The 24,438-nt window shown below is 52.2% G+C and overlaps 1 protein-coding gene across 3 annotated transcripts in view; it reads right to left on the bottom strand.

Annotated features, from left to right (window-relative positions):
• Positions 1-1,518: 1,518 nt before the first annotated feature.
• LOC118773698 (ribosomal protein S6 kinase alpha-3-like) overlaps positions 1,519-24,438 on the bottom strand; it is a 47,345-nt gene continuing 24,425 nt past the window's right edge. For all 3 annotated transcript variants that reach the window (XM_036522743.1, XM_036522744.1, XM_036522742.1), the window contains 20 exons: positions 18,805-18,921; positions 16,594-16,675; positions 16,034-16,114; positions 15,185-15,264; positions 14,859-14,965; positions 13,509-13,546; positions 13,156-13,298; positions 12,810-12,880; positions 11,390-11,478; positions 10,428-10,492; positions 9,056-9,158; positions 8,313-8,437; positions 7,512-7,634; positions 7,323-7,412; positions 7,087-7,245; positions 6,439-6,600; positions 6,081-6,157; positions 5,632-5,749; positions 5,403-5,543; positions 1,519-4,478 (listed from right to left, as the gene is read on the bottom strand). In XM_036522743.1, the coding sequence (XP_036378636.1) occupies positions 4,356-4,478; positions 5,403-5,543; positions 5,632-5,749; positions 6,081-6,157; positions 6,439-6,600; positions 7,087-7,245; positions 7,323-7,412; positions 7,512-7,634; positions 8,313-8,437; positions 9,056-9,158; positions 10,428-10,492; positions 11,390-11,478; positions 12,810-12,880; positions 13,156-13,298; positions 13,509-13,546; positions 14,859-14,965; positions 15,185-15,264; positions 16,034-16,114; positions 16,594-16,675; positions 18,805-18,921 (2,094 nt within the window). In that variant the 3' untranslated portion in view covers positions 1,519-4,355. The remainder of the gene's footprint in view (positions 4,479-5,402; positions 5,544-5,631; positions 5,750-6,080; positions 6,158-6,438; positions 6,601-7,086; positions 7,246-7,322; positions 7,413-7,511; positions 7,635-8,312; positions 8,438-9,055; positions 9,159-10,427; positions 10,493-11,389; positions 11,479-12,809; positions 12,881-13,155; positions 13,299-13,508; positions 13,547-14,858; positions 14,966-15,184; positions 15,265-16,033; positions 16,115-16,593; positions 16,676-18,804; positions 18,922-24,438) is intronic.

Below are 24,438 nucleotides of genomic sequence, written 5' to 3' on the forward strand. Positions count from 1 at the left end.
CACCTTTCAGGGAACGCGCTTCGGCTGTACAAACGTACACTGTGTAACGCCCTCACCTTTCAGGGAACGCGCTTTAGCTGTACAAACGTACACTGCGTAACGCCCTCACCTTTCAGGGAACGCGCTTCAGCTGTCCAAACGTACACTGTGTAACGCCCTCACCTTTCAGGGAACGCGCTTTAGCTGTACAAACGTACACTGTGTAACGCCCTCACCTTTCAGGGAACGCGCTTCAGCTGTCCAAACGTACACTGTGTAACGCCCTCACCTTTCAGGGAACGCGCTTCAGCTGTACAAACGTACACTGTGTAACGCCCTCACCTTTCAGGGAACGCGCTTCAGCTGTCCAAACGTACACTGTGTAACGCCCTCACCTTTCAGGGAACGCGCTTCAGCTGTACAAACGTACACTGTGTAACGCCCTCACCTTTCAGGGAACGCGCTTCAGCTGTCCAAACGTACACTGTGTGCTGCATTTTTATATCGCCTGACTTCAATAAAATAAATATAATTTAAAAATCTGTTCTCATCAGCTTAATATCTGACATGACACTTTCCGGGGGCCGAAAAGGGAGATGGAAATCCTGCAGGAACGTTGCACTCGCCTCCTGGGGAAACATGGGGTTTAAAAACAGGTCTGCAATAAAGGTGTGTGTGAAAGGAGAAATGGCTGTTTAGCAGTGTTACTAACCCTGCATTATGGCTATCCATCTTTCTCTTGGATGACTGATGTGTTGTAGTCACCAGTAAAGGCAGCACTTGGGTCTTGCACTGATGACATGGTTCCAGCACAGCCAGTGGACACGCCTCTCTCAGAGCAAACTGCACATAACTAGAAGCGACTGTCTTCAATGCTGCAAGACTTTTGTCCCGATGGCAGCAGCTCCTGTATGTTTGGTTATCTATGTTTGCATAGCATTCTTTGTTCTTACTCAAGACTTGAGTGCTGTCAGACATAATGTCCATATTCAAAAATAACAGTTAATTTTTGAAGATCACAGTGGGTTTTGACCAGTAGCTGATGTGTTCATTTTTAACAGGGGAGATGGCAGATACACACACAGCACTCTCTCTGCTACTAACTAGGGGATGGAGGGGAGCGGGGAGAATGGCAGGTTAACAGGGGGGATGCATTTTGGTGATTTTGCTAACAAGGGTTATAGCATCCCCCCTCATATCGGCTACTGGTTTTGACAATGAACACTGGTCAGAGTGAGGTTTTAGAAACACAATAGTGGGTGGAGCATTTGCCACCAGTCACTGACTCATGAACAAATCAAACACCACTGCTCCTCACAGTGAAAACCTGATTGGTTAAAATCAGTGAGTGACTGATGGTGTGTAATAGCCTTCATCACTTACACAGGTGCTCTTTGGGAGGGAGAAGCAGTTAAAACTCAAAGCTTTTGAGTGCTCACATGTACAGATACAAAATTCTCTGATTTGCAAATTTACAAATTTTTTTGTTCATACAAATTTTTATTTATTCACTACAATTACAAAAAAGACAGCTGTTGCGCTTGCCTTAACACCATAAATACAGACACAGGGAGAGTTTTCCAGTGCTCTTTCATGTGAGAAGACAGATTCAGGGAAGATTAAGACAGATAAGGGAAAACCCAGAGATTAAAGCACAAACGTATCAGCTTCCATTGGCCTGAGCTCATAGGTGCTCCTCTCCTAAGCAAAAATGAGCGCACCCAACCCTCCTCCAAAAGCCACACATCCCGAAAGAATCAGTCCCCTCATAAAAAATGCCTGCCCTTTCAATTGCTCTTTAGAGGTGGATTGAAAAGTGCTGTGAAAGGAAAGTCACATCCCTAACGATTTGCACGCGTCCCTTTTTGAAAAGGAGGAGGAGGTCGCAGATCGGTGTTTCTGGGCTGGTTCTGTGTGCTCATCGGTCTGCTGTCACCCCGGTAATGAGGGGAACCGGACCCAGAATCCAGTCTGATCCGGTCTGATCTGGCTGCATCTTGCTGCAGCCTGTAAGACTCGAGTTCCGCAGAGAGGCCTTTCCATGGAGCTGCATGGGGCCGGTCCAAACTGCGCCGGTCCCAGCAGCACCGATCCACTGAGCGGGGGAGGAGACCCGGCAGGCCCGACACAGAGAGCATGGGGTCAGAGGACAGGGGTCAACCCTGTGTAGAATCTACACGGAAACCGTGTTCCACGTAGATAAAACTGTCTTCCAAGTTACTGCCAAAAACCTGTTTAAAAAGTCACTGTGCAGTCAAAATGGCCAACTGTCCATGCTCTTTTACAGGAGTGTAAAACTGTAATATATGTGTATAAAAACTTTGATATCGAGAATCTTTAATCAAAGTCTTCAGCCTTGACAGTAGAGATGTCACAAATAAACTGCTCTTGGCAGGTGTGGACGAAGCCATTGTGTTACTGTGGTAATGTGAATCTGAAGGAGAGTAAGCACACAGAATGGCCCACCAGGCCCTCAGCGTCTCCATGGCGAATAGTGCTGTCATTACGATGATCTCCCCACAAGCACCCCCTCCAAGGGTGTCTGCTGTGTCTGTGGGACACGTCGTGTTCGGAATATGGTTTTTCTGGCTTTATTTTACAGTAAGAGAATAAAACATTTCACACAACGAAGAGAAAGGTTCACAGGAGGATCTTATGCTCATTGGTCCATTATAAGCAATGATGTCACGCACATTTATTGGTCTACTGGAAGCAATTAAGTCATATAGATTAAAGCTAGTATAGTTTTTAAAGTTATGGGCCCTTGCAAAAAATCAAGCTCTTTCATTGGAAGTCTGGCACGGGCAGCTACTGGAGTAAAGCATAAGATGCCAATGTCTAATAAGTGATGTCATCACTTCAAACGGACCAATCAGTAGATCTCCTCGGAAGGGTTTTTGGCAGCAACGTGGACTGAGCCATGCCTCTTTCGCACATCTTTCATGAGGAGAAAGGGAGAGGAGGGCTGTGTTGTGTGGTTATTGCAGAGGTTCTCCCACCTGTTGTATGCGTTCTCAAAGGTGGCCATGTCGAGTCTGAGGCCCCCGCTGCCTGGGGCCGACCCCCCTCCACAGACCCCATCTCACCTCGGCAGCGAAGACAGAACCACGCAAACATGACCTTTCCTCTGTCGCTGCTTTCAGCCACCTCGTCTCAGTAGCGAAAGCACCCGTGGGTCTCGTGAGAGAGGCGTCTCGCTCCGCTGTGCTTTACCACATTAACCTGAGTTCCGAGACTGTAGTTACAGTGTTACGTTAACCCTAATTCTTCCAGAGAAACAGCGAGACCACGCAAAGTTGAGGTTACTAAACAGCTCCACGGTGCCCTCTAGTGGAGCCACAGCACATGGAACCCTGCCCCATAGACAGCGTTCACTGTGTGCAAAGGGAGCACATGTACCACACGATCAGACAGCTCCGACCCTTAGGGTCAAAGGTCATTCATTCCTGAGATCTTTGTTGTTGTTTTTAAACCACTTTTTCCCTCCAATTTGCTTGTCCATCCACAGGTACTGCAGAAAAAAAAACATGGTTTGGAATGTTCAAGGAGCAACTGAACCAAAAAGTGACATCGTGGGTCCACAGGAAACAGGAAGTGAGACTGAGTGTTTCAGATGACCCCTGGGAGGTCAGTCAGGCCCACGCTGGCCTCGGCCATGAGGGCCTGCTGCTGAAGGCTGAGGACACCCCATCCACAGAGACGCTTTTCCATTCCCTGGGGCTGAAGTAACCCCAAAACCTCCTGAGCTCACGCCCAGCTTTCCTGTCCTAACATTCCGAAGTCCCTGGAACCAGGCAAAAATACAAAAAAACACACTTTCATCATCAATGCACAGGGGTAGGATTTGCAAAAATCAACAGCAGGGCTATGGCTGGACAGTTCAGGATCAGCTCTTTGTCGTCTCGGTGAGGGTCGCTGCAGTATCTGTGGGCGTGGTCTCTGAGTAGGCGGAGCCAGTCTGTGTGGCTGAGACCAACTCTGCAGTCTCTCATAACCACCATCCACAGGTCCCAAAGTCAACCACGTCAGAGCCTACGGGAGTTAAATACAGACTTACAGAAATCCTTTATATTGTTTTTATATTCATACTTTAGCATGTAAATATCTCTAAGTGTTCCCAAAAATATATATGCCATACTTAAATGTCCATCAGAAAAAAAATGCCTAAGATGTTGCCCTTTATTTGAAGGCAGCAATGATTGTACAAGCAAAGATTTAGTTAGGTCTCTTGGTTACGAGGGGGGGGGAGATTTGGGATTCCCTTGTTTCCGTTTGGCATTCAGGCCCTGGCGGCAGTGCGGCAGGACCCCTGTGTGTGGGGGTGGGGGGGGCGTCCGGTCTGCACCCTTCCTGAGGGGGAGGTCAGAGGTTGGAGGTCACAGGGCGGTGGAGGTCAGCTTCTTCAGGCCTCTGCGCTGGGCGAGGGTGGAGCAGCCCACAGGCTCCAGCACGGGAGGCACGTTCCTGTTCAGAGCCGAGTATGTGGCAGCCATGGCGCCCTGCGGGGGGAGAGACACACCCGTCATGTCTCCACAGCGACATCGTCACGGAGACACCAGCCAGCTGCACCAGGCCTGCAGTCCTCACACACGCTGTGGCGCTGTGCTACTTCAATCTGTAATTCATTATCCCATCCTAACCTTTACATTCTCTGCCTTTCCCTGTCCCTCCCTCTCTTCCCCTCTCTCTCCTCTCTTCCCCTCCCTCTCCTCTCTTCCCCTCTCTCTCTCCTCTCTGTCCCTCCAAGCTTTTGGTTACAAGTCCTGCTCCTTAACCACTATGCTACATTTACATTTACATTTATTTATTTAGCAGACGCTTTTATCCAAAGCGACGTACAAAAGTGCATACAGTAAGTATAGCGACAGTACAGGGACAGGATGTGTACAGTTCCACAATGAGACAGTTCTCAGCTGAGAGCAAAGTCTGTTTGAGGACACAGTACATCAGATCTGTACAACTACAGCATATAGGGCAACTAATAAGATACACCTTCACACAGCAAACTTCAACAACTTCAAACAGCGCAATAAGTGTCAGGGTAAAGGCGGCAACAACATTGTCGCCACCCCCGTCTCTTCCCCTCTCTCTCGCTTCCTCTCTCTGTCCCTTCTCCCATCTGACACCAGGTTCCAGCGCAGCACTGCTACCAGCTATATTAACTGGCCACAATGAATATGACCTCACTGTGTGTGGAATGGAACTACAGTTACATTTATTCATTTGGCAGATGCTTTTATCCAAAGCGACTTACAAGTGAGGCAAAGTACAACACATGCAAAACTACTCTGAACTGATGCTTAATGTGCTACAGCAATGTTACCTTTTCTCTTACCTATACATAAGACGAAAATATGATAGAAGACAAAACATCTGCTTTAGTGAGAATGGGTCAGCCTGGGGGCCGCTCGGTGGAGGAGTACCTTCACCAGGTGCGGGGCGTCCTGTCGGTTGAGCTGGTATTTGGGAAGGTGGTCCTTATGCACAATCCAGGGGTGCCGGAGCACCTGGGCAGCCGTCAGCCTCTGGTGGGGGTCCACGTGCAGCATCTTCGACACCAGGTCCTGGGGGTCAGAAGTCAGAGAGGTCAGGGGTCAGAGGTCAGAGGGGTCAGAGGTCACATGCGCAGACAGGAGCACCCCTCCCCCCTACCTTGGCTTCGGCAGAGACGGAGTTCCAGTACCCCCCCGTCAGGCTGAACTTCCCGCTGCCGATCCGGGCCAGGATCTCCTCCGGGGTGTCTTCCGGTCCATTGGCGAAAGGCGTGAAGCTGTGGAGAGAACAGAACCAAAATCCAGAACCATGAAGGCCACCCTCAGCCACCCTCCCACACCTCTCCCCTTTCACCTTCAACTCGGTCTCCCCAAAACATCCCTGCTCTTCCCCCCAGCTAAACCCACTCCTCTCTGAACACTCTGAACGCTGTTAGCATGGTGTCCCCCCTGTTTTAGCCCTACCCTGTTAGCATGGTGTCCCCACTGTTATAACTCCTACCCGGTTAGCATGGTGTCCCCCCTGTTATAGCCCTACCCTGTTAGCATGGTGTCCCCCCTGTTATAACTCCTACCCTGTTAGCATGGTGTCCCCTGTTATAGCCCTACCCTGTTAACATGGTGTACAGCAGGACTCCCAGGCTCCAGATGTCACAGGCTGCATCATAGCCCTGCTTCTTCAGCACCTGCAGAGAAACACCAGAGATGCTCACACCTGCACAGAGCCACTCACCTGCCCATCAGCTCAGAGCACAGCATCTCCCACTCACACTGTAACACACACAGCCGGACACCACTGGCCCAAACACTCACACATACCAAACTGTCACTCACACAACACACACACACACACACACACTGCGCCCTCAAACTCTCTCGCAACACACACACACACACACACTGCGCCCTCAAACTCTCTCGCAACACACACACAGAGCACCAGAGAATGGGGGGTGAGTTGGGGTACCTCGGGGGCGACAAAGTTGGCGGTGTAGCAGGGGGTCATGAGCAGGCCGTTCTCTGCACGGAGCTGCTTGGCGAAGCCGAAGTCGCAGATTCGGATGGACTCAGGGTTCCCCGACTCGTCCACATACAGGATGTTACTGGGCTTCAGGTCGCGGTGGACCACCTGAGGGGGGGGGGTGTTTATTCAGCAGAAGCCCACAGAGGAGGGGGTCATTTATTCAACAGAAGCCCAGTGAGGGTGTGTACAGTCTTACCCCCTGTGAGTAGTGTAGCACAGTGAGGGTGTGTACAGTCTTACCCCCTGTGAGTGGTATAGCACAGTGAGGGTGTGTACAGTCTTACCCCCCTGTGAGTGGTATAGCACAGTGAGGGTGTGTACAGTCTTACCCCCTGTGAGTGGTATAGCACAGTGAGGGTGTGTACAGTCTTACCCCCTGTGAGTGGTATAGCACAGTGAGGGTGTGTACACTCTTATCCCTGTGAGTGGTATAGCACAGTGAGGGTGTGTACAGTCTTACCCCCTGTGAGTGGTATAGCACAGTGAGGGTGTGTACACTCTTACCCCTGTGAGTGGTATAGCACAGTGAGGGTGTGTACAGTCTTACCCCCTGTGAGTGGTATAGCACAGTGAGGGTGTGTACAGTCTTACCCCCTGTGAGTGCAGGTACTCCACAGTTCTGGTGATGGTGTGTAGCACAGCACTGGCCTCCCGCTCAGAGAAGAATTTCTGCCGCAGAATCTTATCCAGCAGCTCCCCGCCCTTCATCAGCTCCGTCACCAGGTAGACGGAGCGGCCGTCGTCATACACCTGCGTGAGAGAGGCGTCAGTGAGAGCGCGGGGCGGGGGTGCAGAGGGGGCTGGGGGGGGCTGGGGGGGTCACTCACGTCCTTCAGCGTGATGACGTTGGGGTGCTGTCCGTAGCGGAGCAGAATCTCCACCTCCTCTGCGGGGTCCCTCTTGGCTTTGTTGATGATCTGGAAAGGGGAAGAGCTGTCACCAAACGGGTTGGCATTGTGTTAAGGCTGTGTTCAGCGCAGTGTTAAGGCTGTGTTCAGCGCTGCGTCGGGCCTCACCTTCACTGCATACTCCATGTTGGTGCTCTTCTGAACACAGCGCTTGCAGATGGAGTAGGAGCCCACGCCAATATCCTCCTTCACATCATACACATCGCTGAACTGCACGGTGTTCCTGTGCATCTGATACAGAGAGAGAGATACTGTCTGTGAGTGTGTGTGTGTGTAGGGAGTTGTGTGTGTGTGTGTGTGTGTGTGTGTGTGTGTGTGTGTGTATGTGTGTGTGTGTGTGTGTATGTATGTGTGTAGGTGTGTGTGTATGTGTGTAGGTGTAGGTGTGTGTGTGTAGGGAGGCGTGTGTGTGTGTGTAGGTGTGTAAGTGTGTATGTGTGTGTAGGTGTGTATGTGTGTGTGTAGGTGTGTGTGTGTGTGTGTGTGTGTGTGTAGGTGTGTGTGTAGGTGTGTGTGTAGGTGTGTGTGTGTGTGAGTGTGCGTGTGTGTGTGTGTGTAGGTGTGTAGGTGTGTGTGTGTAGGTGTGTATGTGTGTGTGTAGGTGTGTATATGTGGGTGTGTGTGTGTGTGTGTGTGTGTGTAGGTGTGTGTGTGTGTGAGTGTGCGTGTGTGTGTGTGTGTGTAGGTGTGTGTGTGTATGTGTGTGTGTGTGTGTGTGTGTGTGTGTGAGAGTGTATGTGTGTAGGTGTGTATGTGTGTGTGTGTGTGTGTGTGTGTGTGTATGTGTGTGTGTGTGTGTGTGTAGGTGTGTGTAGGTGTGTGTGTGTAGGTGTGTGTAGGTGTGTGTGTATGTGTGTGTAGGTGTGTGTAGGTGTGTGTGTATGTGTGTGTAGGTGTGTGTGTGTGTACCTGTGGTATGGGGGGCACAGTGCTGCTCTGTAGTGGTTGACTCTCCTCCTCTGAGCTGATGGCCACAAAGCTGAAGCCTCTGAAGAGCTGGTGGGCGTTGGCACTGGGAGGCACGCCCGGGGAGTCTGCAACAGACACGCCCGCCGCGTCAGACACGCCCAGTACAACAGACACGCCCACCGCGTCAGACACGCCCAGTACACCAGACACCACCCGCTCCATCAGACACACCCAGTACACCAGACACCACCCGCTCCATCAGACACACCCAGTACACCAGACATGTCCAGTGCATCGGACACACCCAGTACACCAGACATGTCCAGTGCATCGGACACACCATTCACAGCAGACACACCCATTCCATCTGGCAAGCCCACCATGTCAGACACGTCCGCTACACCAAACATGCCCACTTCATTGGGCACACCCACTGCATCAGACTCACCCATTCCACCAGACACACCCACTGCATCAGACTCGCCCATTCCACCAGACACACCCACTGCATCAGACTCGCCCATTCCACCAGACACACCCACTGCATCAGACTCGCCCATTCCACCAGACACCACCAGCGCATCAGACATGCCCACTAATAAGAGCCATCCATTCCACCCAATATGCCCCCAACTTCAGACATAGCCATAAAATTGCACACGCCCCCATAGACACCCCATCACCCACACCATCAGACACACAGAACTGTGGCAGGCACATGCAGTGACCGGACCCAGGCCTACCTTTGGGAGTTTTCGCTGTGAATTCTGGGTCGAAGTAGAAGGTGTCGTCAGGCCTGCCGCTCACGGGCTTGAAAGGTGGGTGAATTTCTCTGCGGAAGAGTTTCTGAAACACACAGCAGACAGGTTCAGACCCCCTGAGCACACCATACACAGGACGTCCAGAGCCCTACTGAAAGCACAGCCTCACTGCACACTTCAGATCTAATTTATTTTATTTTTTTATTTAATCTTTATTTCACCAGGTTTGTCCCATTGAGATTAAAATCTCTTTTACAAGAGAGACCTGGCCAAGAAAAGCAGCACACCAAGTTTCAGACAAGACAAAAATTACATAGGCATTAAAAATACACAAAAAGACAAAGGACAAGTAGAAAGTGCAAAGGCAATCAATTTTCAGCTAAAAACATTTGCAATTCCCATTAGACTCTGTTTCCCAACTCTTAACAATAGCTTTAAATTCACTGAGCATGACCAAGTCCTGAAGTTTTAACTCTTTTTGCAGGTTATCCCAGGCAGAGGGTGCAGAATACATGAAAGCCTTCTTGCCAAACTCGGTGCGAACTTTAGGAACAGCCAAAGGCAAAGAAGCTTGAGACCTTAACCTATAAGTGCCTTTACATTTTTGTGACATATAATTACATTAATAAGGAAGAAGTTTTCCTAAAATGGCCTTATAGATAAAAACATGCCAGTGACTAAGTCTTCGTATAGACAGAGCAGGCCAATTGACTTTGGAATATAATGTGCAATGATGAGTGAGGACCCTACAATTAGAACCTCAAGGCACCATGATAAATACAGCGTTCCTTCACTAAAACAGGTGTCCCTACATAACTAAACTTAACTAAACCCTCTGACAAATCCCAGAATGCACTGCTTTCCCACTCCGTCCCTCTGTGAGTTATATCAAATTACACTGGCAAATTATGATGTTGCTTTCTTTACAAATCATCTTGGATTACTGCACCACATGTAATTCAGACTGCTGACGCCTAATTAATCTGTAGATATACTGTACTTTGCAATCTCTCTTCCTAAAATCCAGATTTAATGGAGCATTCAGTATGCATTGCAGGTGGGAAAGGCATTTTTATGCAGGGATAACTGGGACCACACTGCTGAATCTGGGAGGGGATTTAGAAGTGTGGTCCAGTAAATTTCCTAAAGCACAAGCCCCATGTCAATGTGTCACTTTTACAACCTGTGGGAAATATTGCTTGATTTAAGGGCATAATACATGGTTGCACTGCCTGAGCGCCAAGACGAGCCAAATAAACTTAATTCAGCTTTAAACCATAACCTTCCACTCATTTACATGACAGATCATAGATATTATAGACAGACACACACACACACACACACACACACTTACGTTCCAGTCTATGGTAGAATAAAATGGATGTCTCTTGATTTCCTCCACTCCATCTGGACCAGCCCCTGTGGGGTCACAGTGGGGTCAGAGGTCAGGGGTTGGAGCTCTGATTCAGCCAGCCTCTCTCGCTCTCTCTCTCTCTCTCTCTCACACACACACACACACACACACACACACACAAACACACACACACACCCCTGCAGTTTGAGCAAAGCCCAAACTCTCAGCAGGGCAACCCCTGACCTGTGTGACTGTGTCATTTGACAGGCATAATCCACCCAGTTAGCCTGATGGTGTGGTTAGCCTGTGTAACCCTCCTTACCCAGCCCGTTGGTGTGGTTAGCCCGTGTAACCCTCCTTACCCAGCCTGTTGGTGTGGTTAGCCTGTGTAACCCTGCTTACCCAGCCCGTTGGTGTGGTTAGCCTGTGTAACCCTCCTTACCCAGCCTGTTGGTGTGGGTAGCCTGTGTAACCCTGCTTACCCAGTCCGTTAGTGTGGTTAGCCTGTGTAACCCTCCTTACCCGGCCTGTTGGTGTGGTTAGCCTGTGTAACCATCCTTACCCGGCCTGTTGGTGTGGTTAGCCTGTGTAACCCTCCTTACCCAGCCTGTTGGTGTGGTTAGCCTGTGTAACCCTGCTTACCCAGCCCGTTGGTGTGGTTAGCCTGTGTAACCCTGCTTACCCGGCCCGTTGGTGTGGTTAGCCTGTGTAACCCTCCTTACCCGGCCTGTTGGTGTGGTTAGCCTGTGTAACCCTCCTTACCCGGCCTGTTGGTGTGGTTAGCCTGTGTAACCCTCCTTACCCGGCCCGTTGGTGTGGTTAGCCTGTGTAACCCTCCTTACCCGGCCTGTTGGTGTGGTTAGCCTGTGTAACCCTCCTTACCCGGCCTGTTGGTGTGGTTAGCCTGTGTAACCCTGCTTACCCAGCCTGTTGGTGTGGTTAGCCTGTGTAACCCTCCTTACCCAGCCTGTTTGCAGGGTTGCGCTTAAACAGGTTCCTCAGGAGACTCTGTGCTTCTGGACTCAGGAACTGCGGCATTCCCAGCTTAGCCCTTCCCAAAACAAGAAGGACAGACACCATCACACACTGGTCTCTGACAGAGACAGACACCATCACACACTGGTCTCTGACAGAGACAGACACCATCACACACTGGTCTCTGAGAGAGACAGACACCATCACACACTGGTCTCTGACAGAGACAGACACCATCACACACTGGTCTCTGACAGAGACAGACACCATCACACGCTGGTCTCTGACAGAGACAGAGATCATCACACACTGGTCTCTGAGAGAGACAGACACCATCACACACTGGTCTCTGACAGAGACAGAGATCATCACACACTGGTCTCTGAGAGAGACAGACACCATCACACACTGGTCTCTGAGAGAGACAGACACCATCACACACTGGTCTCTGACAGAGACAGACATCATCACACACTGGTCTCTGAGAGAGACAGAGATCATCACACACTGGTCTCTGACAGAGACAGAGATCATCACACACTGGTCTCTGACAGAGACAGAGATCATCACACACTGGTCTCTGACAGAGACAGAGATCATCACACACTGGTCTCTGACAGAGACAGACACCATCACCACTGGTCTCTGAGAGAGACAGACAGCAGGACACCCTGGTCTCTGACAGAGACAGACACCATCACACACTGGTCTCTGAGAGAGACAGACAGCAGGACATGCTGAGAAGCTTCTCACCCCACACAGTGACAGGCCTGCGGTTACAGATGCCTCCAGAATAACTCCAGGCTTAAACTCAGGCTTAACACTCGACCAGTGTTAAATGCAGAGGGGTATATAAACCTAGTCAGTGTCAAATGCAGGGGTTTATATACACTGGGCCTGTGTTGAATGCAGAGGTGTATATACACTGGGCCTGTGTTGAATGCAGAGGTGTATATACACTGGGCCTGTGTTGAATTCAGAGGTGTATATACACTGGGCCTGTGTTGAATGCAGAAGGGTATATACACTGGGCCTGTGTTGAATGCAGAGGTGTATATACACTGGGCCTGTGTTGAATGCAGAAGGGTATATACACTGGGCCTGTGTTGAATGCAGAGGTGTATATACACTGGGCCTGTGTTGAATGCAGAGGTGTATATACACTGGGCCTGTGTTGAATGCAGAGGTGTATATACACTGGGCCTGTGTTGAATGCAGAGGTGTATATACACTGGGCCTGTGTTGAATGCAGAGGTGTATAAACACTGGGCCTGTGTTGAATGCAGAAGGGTATATACACTGGGCCTGTGTTGAATGCAGAAGGGTATATACACTGGGCCTGTGTTGAATGCAGAGGGGTATATACACTGGCCTATAAAACACAGTGAGTGGAGCAGGAAGACTCACTTGAGGATCATAGTCATGGTCTCCTTGCGGTCCTTCCCTTGGAAAGGCAGGGTCCCGGTCAGCATCTCGAACTGCAACAGAAAACACCTCATCACAACCCTGTACCTGGTCACACACCTGTATCTCACCACAACCCTGTACCTGGTCATATACCTGTACCTCGCCACAACCCTGTACCTGGCCATACACCTGTACCTCGCCACAACCCTGTACCTGGTCACATACCTGGACCATTGATTTGCCAGCCTCTCTTTCCAGTTTTATGAGACGGCTGGAAATGATTCATTCGTGATATTTTTTTCCAGTAAAAGCAGGTGACACAGGAGAAGAAGCCCCACCCCCTCACCATCAGCACGCCGTACGACCACCAATCAGCGCTGTGGGTGTGTCCCCGCCGGTTCACCACCTCGGGCGCCATGTACTCCACCGTCCCGCAGAAGGAGTACGCCTTGTTCTCGTGGTCAATGGACTCCTTACTCAGGCCAAAATCTGCAACACATACACACACACACACACACACCGAGGTGCATTCATTCACGGAGACACACAGACAGAAACACGCAGGAAGGAAGTTATGTGCAACGTCAGAAGTGTGCAGGAGAGAGTGTTGCAGGACTCTTTCATCATTTCTTCCTCCTCCCGAGTGAGTGTTACATCAGCACGGCCTCACAGAGGCTTTCTGTGTGCCACTTTCCTCACCTGTGAGCTTAATGTGGCCGTCCTCGTCCAGGAGAATGCTGCAACGAGAGGAACACACTCCATCAGAGGGAAACCCCACACCCTGCACCCCACAAACTACACCACACACCTAACACCCCGCACCCCATACCCTGCACACTACACCCTGCACCCCACATCCTGCACCCCACACCCTGCAGCCAACACCCAACACCCTGCAGCCAACACCCGACACCCTGCAGCCAACACCCGACACCCTGCAGCCAACACCCTACACCCTGCACCCTGCACACTACACCCTGAACCCTGCACACTACACCCTGCACACTACGCCCTGCACCCCACACCCTACACACTACACCCTGCAGCCAACAACCGACACCCTGCAGCCAACACCCAACTCCCTGCAGCCAACACCCGATACCCTGCACCCTGCACCCTGCACCCCACATCCCACACCCCACACCCCACACCCTACACCCGACACCCTGCACCCCACAAACTACACCGCACACCCAACACCCCGCACCCCACACCCTACACCCGACACCCTGCACCCCACAAACTACACCGCACACCCAACACCCCGCACCCCACACCCTGCACCCCACACCCTGCACCCCACACCCCGCACCCCGCACCCCGCACCCCGCACCCTGCACCCCACACCCTGCACCCCACACCCTGCACCCTGCACCCCACACCCTGCACCCTGCACCCCACACCAACCAGCACAAACTGCACCCTGCAGCACCAACACTGAGGAGCTTAATGAGGGACGATCAGAAAACAAATCTGCTGCCTTCTGAATTATATTAATAACAGTTCACACCCACAATAAAAAGTGAAATGACCTTTCCCTTTGTTTGTGTACATGTATCTTGATCAGGGCTGAGGCCCCTGTAGGTTTGAATGTTATTAACAGTAATTAGTTACTTCTCAGGCTTTATAGATGAAGCAGTAATATTCATTCCTTTTTGAGTCTGTCTAGTTACTTTTCGGGTTTGAGGTCTCTGCAGGTAGAGGTGAGTGTGATAGTTACTTTTCGGGTTTGAGGTGTCTGCAGGTAGAGGTGAGTGTGATAGTTACTTTTCCGGTTTGAGGTCTCTGCAGGTGGAGGTGAGTGTGATAGTTACTTTTCCGGTTTGAGGTCTCTGCAGGTAGAGGTGAGTGTGATAGTTACTTTTCGGGTTTGAGGTGTCTGCAGGTAGAGGTGAGTGTGATAGTTACTTTTCCGGTTTGAGGTCTCTGCAGGTAGAGGTGAGTGTGATAGTTACTTTTCGGGTTTGAGGTCTCTGCAGGTGGAGGTGAGTGTGATAGTTACTTTTCGGGTTTGAGGTGTCTGCAGGTAGAGGTGAGTGTGATAGTTACTTTTCGGGTTTGAGGTCTCTGTAAATGATTCCCAGGCTGTGCAGGTGGTCCAGGGCCAGAGCCAGCTCTGCCAGGTAGAATTTCACATCCTCCTCCGTGAACATCACCTGCAAGGGAGAGAGAGGATCTACACTCATCTGCGAGAACCAACACACCTTTGTCCCTCTCCCACACACACGCACACACACGCACACACACACACACACACACACGCACACACACACTGCCTGTCCCTTTTTCTCATACTTTTTTAAGCTTTCCCCTTCATGAAGCCCTGTTTTGGACTCGCCAGCTGGCTTCACCGTTGGCAGCTGTGTTTCACGCACCTCTTTAGACAGGCGAGTGAAGAGGTCTCCCCCTCGCAGGAAGTCCAGGATCAGGTAGAGTTTCCCTTCTGTCTGGAACGCTGCCATGGAAACAGGGAGACATGGTCACATGGTCCACATCGAACCCACCTCCCCAGTCACTGTGTCAGCAGCACGTCAGAAGGTCAGTTCACCGCAGCGCGGCTGTGCGGTCTCACACTCACCACAACGCAGCTGTGTGGTCTCACACTTACTGAGGCGCAGCTGTGTGGTCTCACCCTCACTGAGGCGCAGCTGTGTGGTCTCACCCTCAATGAGGCGCAGCTGTGTGGTCTCACCCTCACCGCAGCGCAGCTGTGTGGTCTCACACTCACTGAGGCGCAGCTGTGCGGTCTCACACTCACCGAGGCGCAGCTGTGCGGTCTCACACTCACTGAGGCGCAGCTGTGCGGTCTCACACTCACCACAGCGCAGCTGTGTGGTCTCACACTCACACTCACCACAGCGCAGCTGTGTGGTCTCACCCTCACCGCAGCGCAGCTGTGTGGTCTCACACTCACCGAGGCGCAGCTGTGCGGTCTCACACTCACTGAGGCGCAGCTGTGCGGTCTCACACTCACCTCAGCGCAGCTGTGTGGTCTCACACTCACTGAGGCGCAGCTGTGCGGTCTCACACTCACCGAGGCGCAGCTGTGCGGTCTCACACTCACTGAGGTGCAGCTGTGCGGTCTCACACTCACCACAGCGCAGCTGTGTGGTCTCACACTCACACTCACCACAGCGCAGCTGTGCGGTCTCACACTCACTGAGGCGCAGCTGTGCAGTCTCACACTCACTGGGGCGCAGCTGTTTGGTCTCTCACACACTCACCGTAGTGCAGTTTGACGATGAAAGGGTGGTTCACCTCCACCAGAATGTCCCGCTCCATCTTGGTCCGAACCCGGTCCCGCACTATGAGGGACAGAGAGGACTCTCGTCAGACAGACTCAGCTGTGACTCGGAGAGAACACCAGGAGTCCTCTGTCCCTTTTCTCTCCCTCCCAGCCGATGCCAGGAAGGAGGATGTGGAACTGCAGCATGTCTGCTCTCACTGACACTCCACCGTGACGGCGTGGCTATGGCTGTTCCTCACTTTGACCACTAGGGGGTGCTGATTCACTGCTGGATCTCCTGCCCTAAAGAAGCTCAATGTGCTAGCGAAAGATGATTTATGATTTATTTATAAGCTCTTCCTTTCCTGCCATTAACATCAGCCTGATTGCGAGCGGTCAGTCTGTGGGGGTCGATGTTTAATTTGCAGTGACATCCGTCATTAAACTCCCAGGTTTAGCCTGACACTACACTGGCCACTGGTTTAGGTCTGTGGCGGCTGATGTTGATGTTGAATTCTTACTGCACGTTTGCCTGTGATTTACGCAGAGGGGCGTTACCCTTCAGAGTGGCCTTCTTCAGCACCTTCATAGCATACAGCTGCCCTGCGTCTGGCCCTGTTATCTTCTTCACCAGGAACACCTGCAAGGTGAGGACAGGTGAGACAGGTACACGCAGGTCAGACAGGTACACACAGGTGAGACAGGTACACGCAGGTGGGACAGGTACACGCAGGTGGGACAGGTACACGCAGGTGAGACAGGTACACGCACGTCAGACAGGTACACGCACGTCAGACAGGTACACGCACGTCAGACAGGTACACGCACGTCAGACAGGTACACGCAGGTCAGACAGGTACACGCACGTCAGACAGGTACACGCAGGTCAGACAGGTACACGCAGGTCAGACAGGTAGGAATGAATCTGCACAACAGACACATATACAAGACAGCCTAGATACACATATATACAGTGAAATGACTGCAATGATGAATGCAGCATCATATATTGCCTTGTCAATGAGTATTTATAATTGTGCAGAAAATTATGTTGTCCAACATTTGTTGTCTGAAGTTAAAGTTATAAAGTGAAAAAGTGCATTAAACTGTGGGGTGGCACAGTGGAAAGGAGCAGGGCTCATAACCAAAAGGTTGCTGGTTTGAGTCCCTGTTGGGGCACTGCTGCTGCACCCTTGGGCGAGGTAATGCCAATAATGTAAAGAATATGCAAAATGCAACTGGAGAGTCATTCTGATTGGTGTGTTTTGTGATTTTGTGATCCCAGCATGCAATGCAGTCTCTGAAAGGTAGATGAAGTGACACAGAGCCACACTTACCTTCTGCATAACAGAAACATGCTATGCACTCCAGTGACCCCTCACTTCCAAATGCAAATATGTGCAAAATTATTATGCAAAGTTGCACACGCTTGTGTGTATGTGTGTGTGAGTGTAAGCGTGTGTGTTTGTGCGTGTGCGTGTGTGCAGTGTGTATGTGTGCGTGCAGTGTGTGTGTGTGTGTGTGTGTGAGTGTGCAGTGTGTGTATGCAGTGTGTGTGTGTGTGTGAGTGTGCAGTGTGTGTGAGTGTGTGAGTGCGCAGTGTGTGTGTGAGTGTGCAGTGTGTGTGTGTGAGTGTGCGTGTGTGTGTGTGTGTGTGTGTGTGAGTGTGCGTGTGTGTGTGTGTGTGTGTGTGTGTGCAGTGTGTGTGTGTGTGTGAGTGTGCGTGTGTGTGTGTGTGAGTGTGCGTGTGTGTGTGTGTGTGAGTGTGCAGTGTGTGTGTGAGTGTGCAGTGTGTGTGTGTGAGTGTGCGTGTGTGTGTGTGTGAGTGTGCGTGTGTGTGTGTGTGAGTGTGCAGTGTGTGTGTGAGTGTGCAGTGTGTGTGTGTGTGTGTGCAGTGTGTGTGTGAGTGTGCGTGTGTGTGTGTGTGAGTGTGCAGTGTGTGTGTGAGTGTGCAGTGTGTGTGTGTGTGTGTGCAGTGTGTGTGTGTGTGTGAGTGTGCGTGTGTGTGAGTGTGCAGTGTGTGTGTGTGTGTGAGTGTGCGTGTGTGTGTGTGTGAGTGTGCAGTGTGTGTGTGTGAGTGTGCGTGTGTGTGTGTGTGTGTGTGTGTGAGTGTGCGTGTGTGTGTGTGTGTGTGTGTGTGCAGTGTGTGTGTGTGTGTGAGTGTGCGTGTGTGTGTGTGTGAGTGTGCGTGTGTGTGTGTGTGTGAGTGTGCAGTGTGTGTGTGAGTGTGCAGTGTGTGTGTGAGTGTGCAGTGTGTGTGTGAGTGTGCGTGTGTGTGTGTGTGTGTGTGTGTGTGAGTGTGTGTGTGTGTGTGAGTGTGCAGTGTGTGTGTGAGTGTGCGTGTGTGTGTGTGTGTGTGTGTGCAGTGTGTGCATGCATCTTCATTAACTTTCTGCAGGTTGTGATTGACTCTCTGCTCAGGCAGCGGTTGCTCACAGCATTAGTAATGCAGTCATTTAGTAATCCTCTCACTCCGCTCTCTCAGGACTGGCTAAGGGTCCGAGAACACCGAAACCATGGCAACCACAGGCTGAGGGCCCTCTACTCCTCACTGTGGCAGGAGTATTTGCATGTGTGCGTGCAGGGCGTGTGTGTGTGTGTGTGTGTATGTGTGTGTGTGTATGCAGGACAGTGTGTGGACTCTGCAGGGCATCACCCCACAGGGGATTAAATCACTGCAGTGTGCTGTCCTACTGCGCAGAGCCCTGCAGTGTGCTGTCCTACTGCGCAGAGCCCTGCAGTGTGCTGGTCTCCCTCCCTCAGACCCACCTTGCCGAAGGATCCCTGCCCCAGAACCTTGCAGAGCTCGAACTGCCGCGGGTCGGCCTTCTCCGAGCCCTCCTTCACATGGTGCGTGATACTGATCTCCTTCACCGAGCCTTCATCCTGAGGAAGAGGAGAGACACGGTCAGGTTCCCCTACAGGGACGCGGTACAGAGACGTGGTCGGGCCCGGTACAGAGACGCGGTCGGGACGTGGTACAGAGACGCGGTCGGGGCGCGGTACAAAGACGCGGTCGGGGCACGGTGCAGAAACGCGGTCGGGGCGCGGTACAAAGACGCGGTCGAGGCACGGTACAGAAACGCGGTCGGGGCGTGGTACAGAGACGCGGTACAGAGACGCGGTCGGGGCACGGTACAGAGACGCGGTCGGGGCACGGTACAGAAACGCGGTCAGGGTGCGGTACAGAGACGCGGTCGGGGCGCGGTACAGAGACGCGGTCGGGGCACGGTACAGAAACGCGGTCAGGGTGCGGTACAGAGACGCGGTCGGGGCGCGGTACAGAGACGCGGTCGGGGCACGGTACAGAAACGCGGTCGGGGCGCGGTACAGAGACGCGGTCGGGGCACGGTACAGAAACGCGGTCGGGGCACGGTACAGAAACGCGGTCGGGGCGCGGTACAGAGACGCGGTCGGGGCACGGTACAGAGACGCGGTCGGGGCACGGTACAGAAACGCGGTCGGGGCGCGGTACAGAGATGCGGTCTGTGTAGAGATGCGGTCAGCATGGTTAAGACTGAATTAAATTTCCTGTTATACTGCTCACACTGCTGGGAGAGTGAGGGCTGCTGGGAGAGTGAGTTTGGCTGGGAGAGTGAGGGATGCTGGGAGAGTGAGTTCGGCTGGGAGAGTGAGGGCTGCTGGGAGAGTGAGGGATGCTGGGAGAGTGAGGGATGCTGGGAGAGTGAGGGATGCTGGGAGAGTGAGTTTGGCTGGGAGAGTGAGGGATGCTGGGAGAGTGAGTTCGGCTGGGAGAGTGAGGGCTGCTGGGAGAGTGAGTTCGGCTGGGAGAGTGAGGGCTGCTGGGAGAGTGAGGGATGCTGGGAGAGTGAGTTTGGCTGGGAGAGTGAGTTCGGCTGGGAGAGTGAGGGCTGGTGGGAGAGTGAGGGATGCTGGGAGAGTGAGGGATGCTGGGAGAGTGAGTTTGGCTGGGAGAGTGAGGGATGCTGGGAGAGTGAGTTTGGCTGGGAGAGTGAGGGATGCTGGGAGAGTGAGTTCGGCTGGGAGAGTGAGTTTGGCTGGGAGAGTGAGGGCTGCACTCACCCATCGCTTCTACATTACGCTTGCAAATGACCTGTTCAACAACCACAGGAAGAAACAACAGAAGCCAGCACTCATGGGCAAAGCAACGTTTCAGAACCACGCTGGCCACAAACAGAGACAGACTGAGAGCACCAGCAGAGGCTGACCCACTTCAACCCGGGCCTGACCTGGGACAGCCCCCTCAGGCAGGGGGTGGGGCTCACAGCTTCACACACGGTTTCCACGACGCAATTATCAACTTACAACATCAGGTGCGCATGGTGAGGGCTGACTAACTTAGCACCCTCTCCCACTCCCCCTCCCCCTCGCCCTCTCTCTCCCATCTCCCCCTCCACCCTCTCTCTCTTCCACTCTGTCTCTCTCGTTCTCCCTCTCTCCCTCTCTCATGCAGTGGTTGTTCTGGCCTCCGGAGCCCTTGAGGAAACAGCAGCAGCAGCAGAGAGCTCTTTGAGGTGGGGGTTGCAGGTGAGATAACTAAGGGTTAAATGAAGTCCCACTTCTTGTTGAAGTGTCAGTAGATTTGCTCTGTAAAGCAGTTTGAGTGGATCAAGTGAATCCAGGAGAATTCGAAGAGGAAAGATGACCCTCTCTCTCTGTTTTACAATGTGACGTGCAGCTCCGCCGGCTTGTGTGGGAAACACAGCCCTCTGTGCAGTTGCTTAGAGAAAGAGCATTCCCTCTGTCAACTGCAGGGCAAAGCGCTGTCAGTCACCACAGTCCACAGTCACCACACTGTAAATGTTTCACCCAGCTGATTGGTTAATCACACTGTCAACATTCTCAGCGGCTGATTGGTTACTCACGCTGTACACATTCTCAGCGGCTGATTGGTTACTCAAGCTGCAAACATTTCAAAAAGCTGATTGGTTACTCTCGCTGTAAACATTCTCAGCAGCTGATTGGCTACTGATTGGTTACTCTCGCTGTAAACATTCTGAGTAGCTGATTGGCTACTGATTGGTTACTCTTGCTGTAAACATTCTGAGCAGCTGATTGGTTACTCTCTCTGTAAACATTCTGAGCAGCTGATTGGTTACTCTCTCTGTAAACATTCTGAGCAGCTGATTGGTTACTCTCTCTGTAAACATTCTGAGCAGCTGATTGGTTACTCTCTCTGTAAACATTCTGAGCAGCTGACTGCCACAGAAGGGACGTTTCTTCCCTGCTGTCTGAGTGTGGGAGTTTTCTCCTCTTTTGGAAGCGACGAAGTGAATCACACACAGGCACTACAGCTGAGTGAATCCAGGAGAAATCGAACAGGACAGATGACCCCTTCTCTCCCCCCCCCCCCCCCCCCCCCACAACACATTTCCCTCTCCCAGAAAACTCAAATTCCAGTTCAATTCAAATGCACTTTACTGAACAACCAGAACTGAGTCCACAGGTGACTTCAGACTCAGAGAAACAGAAACAGCGAAGGGTAGTAGAGCAGCTTTATGGCACATTTTTACTGTTTCACTTTGTGCAGCTGGATCTGCACTAAAGCCACTCCACTGTACATTGCATTACAGTATTTGCATTTAGCAGACGCTCTTATCCAGTGCAACTTACATGTTACAGTGAGGTTTCTACATGTTATCCATTTATACAGCTGGATATTTATGAAGGCAATTGGGGGGTAAGTACCTTGCCCTTTCAGTTATGAGTCCTGCTCCTTACCCAATATGCTACACTGTAGCGTTCTACAGGGCAGCAATGCCCCACTGGGGCTTCAACCGGCATGTTTTCAGTTCCGAACTCCTTAACCCACGAGAAGCTGAGCCCCAGACCTTTCCCTTCTTGTTTAAACACCACCCACACAGCAGTCCCTGACCCCCCCCCCCCCCCCCCCCCCCCAAACCTGAACCCAAACCCGAACCCAAACCCGAACCCAAACCCCCATCCACCACACACAGAAAATGTAAGATACAACAAGGAGATTCCATTTATTTGCAATTTTTGATTTTTAATTTTTTTTTTTTTTAATGCATGGAAATTCTATGAATTTTAAAGAACGAGAGGGAGTATACGAGTACCTCCGTCTCACAGTGAGCACACAGCCTCTCTCTCTCCCCGGTACCTGTGAGTCCCAGCTGAAGTGCAGAGTGGTGGAGGGTACCGGCGGGTCCATGGTGCTCAGCGCCACAGCGGGCCGGGGCGGGTTCTGCCTGGGCTTGGGCATCAGCGCCAGCATACTGCCATGGGAGACCGAGGTCCGATCCGCTCCCACACCTGCGACGGCGCTGGACACGCGGAACCCGGGACGCAGAACCCGGGACGCAGAACCCGAGACGCAGAACCCGAGAGAAGGCGCCTGGGTGTACAGCCCAAGAGCATACAGCCCGAGTGCGTAACAGCCCGAGCGCATTCAGTCGGAGCGCGTAATGGTCCGAGTGCGTACAGTCCAAGCCCTCTCTCCCTGACCTCTCCTGGAGTCTCAGCAACGCTCCTATCCCAGCGAGTCACAGCACCAGCAGCCCATGAACACAAACTGTCTGCTGAGCTGCGACTGGATTAACCAGAGAGGGAGAGAGAGAGAGAGAGAGGGAGAGAGAGAGAGAGAGGGAGGGAGAGGGAGGGAGAGAGAGAGAGGGAGGGAGAGAGAGTGAGGGAGAGGGAGAGAGAGAGAGAGAGAGAGAGAGAGAGAGAGAGAGAGAGAGAGAGGGAGAGAGAGAGAGAGGGAGAGAGAGGGAGAGAGAGGGAGGGAGAGGGAGAGAGAGAGAGAGAGGGAGGGAGAGGGAGAGAGAGAGAGAGAGGGAGAGAGAGGGAGGGAGAGAGAGAGAGGGAGAGAGAGGGAGAGAGAGGGAGGGAGAGGGAGAGAGAGTGAGGGAGAGGGAGGGAGAGAGAGAGGGAGAGAGAGAGAGGGAGGGAGGGAGAGGGAGGGAGAGAGAGAGGGAGAGAGAGGGAGAGAGAGTGAGGGAGAGAGAGAGAGAGGGAGAGAGAGACAGAGAAAGAGAGAGAGGGAGAGAGAGCCCGTCGCACATGCTAGAACAGCCTGTGTGGCTCTGACTCAGCCAGGCATAACTTGGCAAGAGAGGAGCTCTGTGCAGGAAAAACAGACCAACTGAGAGATGGAGAGACAGAGAGAGAGAGAGAGGGAGAGAGAGAGAGAGAGGGAGAGAAGGAGAGAAAGAGAGAGAACAAGAGAGAGAGAATGAGAGAGAGAGAGAGAGAGAGGGAGGGAGAGAGGGAAGGAGAGAGAGAGAAGGAAAGAGAGGGAGCAGGGAGAGTGGTCTTGCACCCTGCTGGTGGACACAGACCAGGTGCTTCTCGTCTCCAAGGCTCCTAAGATAAAGCGTGTGACGAGCTTCATTAACACTTCATGCTAACGACGCCTGGAATGGAAACTGACACCTCTATATGCAAATGAGTTCCTAACACTTGCATATTTAATCCAAAGTCACAAAGCCTTGACGAAGTGAACATGCAGAAGCGCAGTGATACAGCACTCTCTGCCACTGTGCGGGCCCCACGCCCCCCCCCACACCACCCCGTGGAGAGGTCCTGACTCACTGTGGTCACCCACACCCCCGTGGCATCGCTCCCAAACAGCAAAGGGTTCCCCTGAGCCCCGGCCAGACTCCCAGTCTGCCCCTCCGAGCCTGCCCCCGTGTCCCTGCCCGTGCAGCCAGTGTGTGCCAGGCTGAGTTTACGCCCTTTCACTGTGAGGTGCTCTGAGTTTACGCCCTTTCACTGTGGGGTGCTCCGAGTTTACGCCCTTTCACTGTGAGGTGCTCCGAGTTTACGCCCTTTCGCTGTGAGGTGCTCCGAGTTTATGCCCTTTCACTGTGGGGTGCTCTGAGTTTACGCCCTTTCGCTGTGAGGTGCTCTGAGTTTACGCCCTTTCGCTGTGAGGTGCTCCGAGTTTACGCCCTTTCACTGTGAGGTGCTCCGAGTTTACGCCCTTTCACTGTGAGGTGCTCCGAGTTTACGCCCTTTCGCTGTGTGGTGCTCTGAGCTCCACCAAAGGTGCTACACAAATGAGCCTCACATGGACAACACAGTACCATATTAATAATAAAAATAGTTTTATTATTAATGCTCACACTACCCAATCCCTCCATAGCTCCCTGTATCAAACACATCCTGTTGGGGGGTTGATCCGAGTGAAATCAGCGCTTCTCCCTGTGCTGGTATTTCTGTTCCTGTGAGTCAGATCACAGATGGTGTGAGAGAGGGAGACAGAGAGGCTTCGCTTTGATCATCGCTGCCTTATTTGGATGTTTTTTCAGGATTTTTAAACTTCATCAAAACGAGCTCTTCCAAAACCCCAGCAGGTTTCCGCACTGATCGCCTGCCGGGAGGCTCTCTCTCTCTCACCCACAGGGGCGGCCTGTGTTCCAGCCGCTGCTCCGCCTCTCTCTCTCTCCAGGGCTCTCC

This window comes from Megalops cyprinoides, chromosome 2 (genome assembly GCF_013368585.1).
Source record: "Megalops cyprinoides isolate fMegCyp1 chromosome 2, fMegCyp1.pri, whole genome shotgun sequence".
Taxonomy (NCBI): Eukaryota; Metazoa; Chordata; class Actinopteri; order Elopiformes; family Megalopidae; genus Megalops; species Megalops cyprinoides.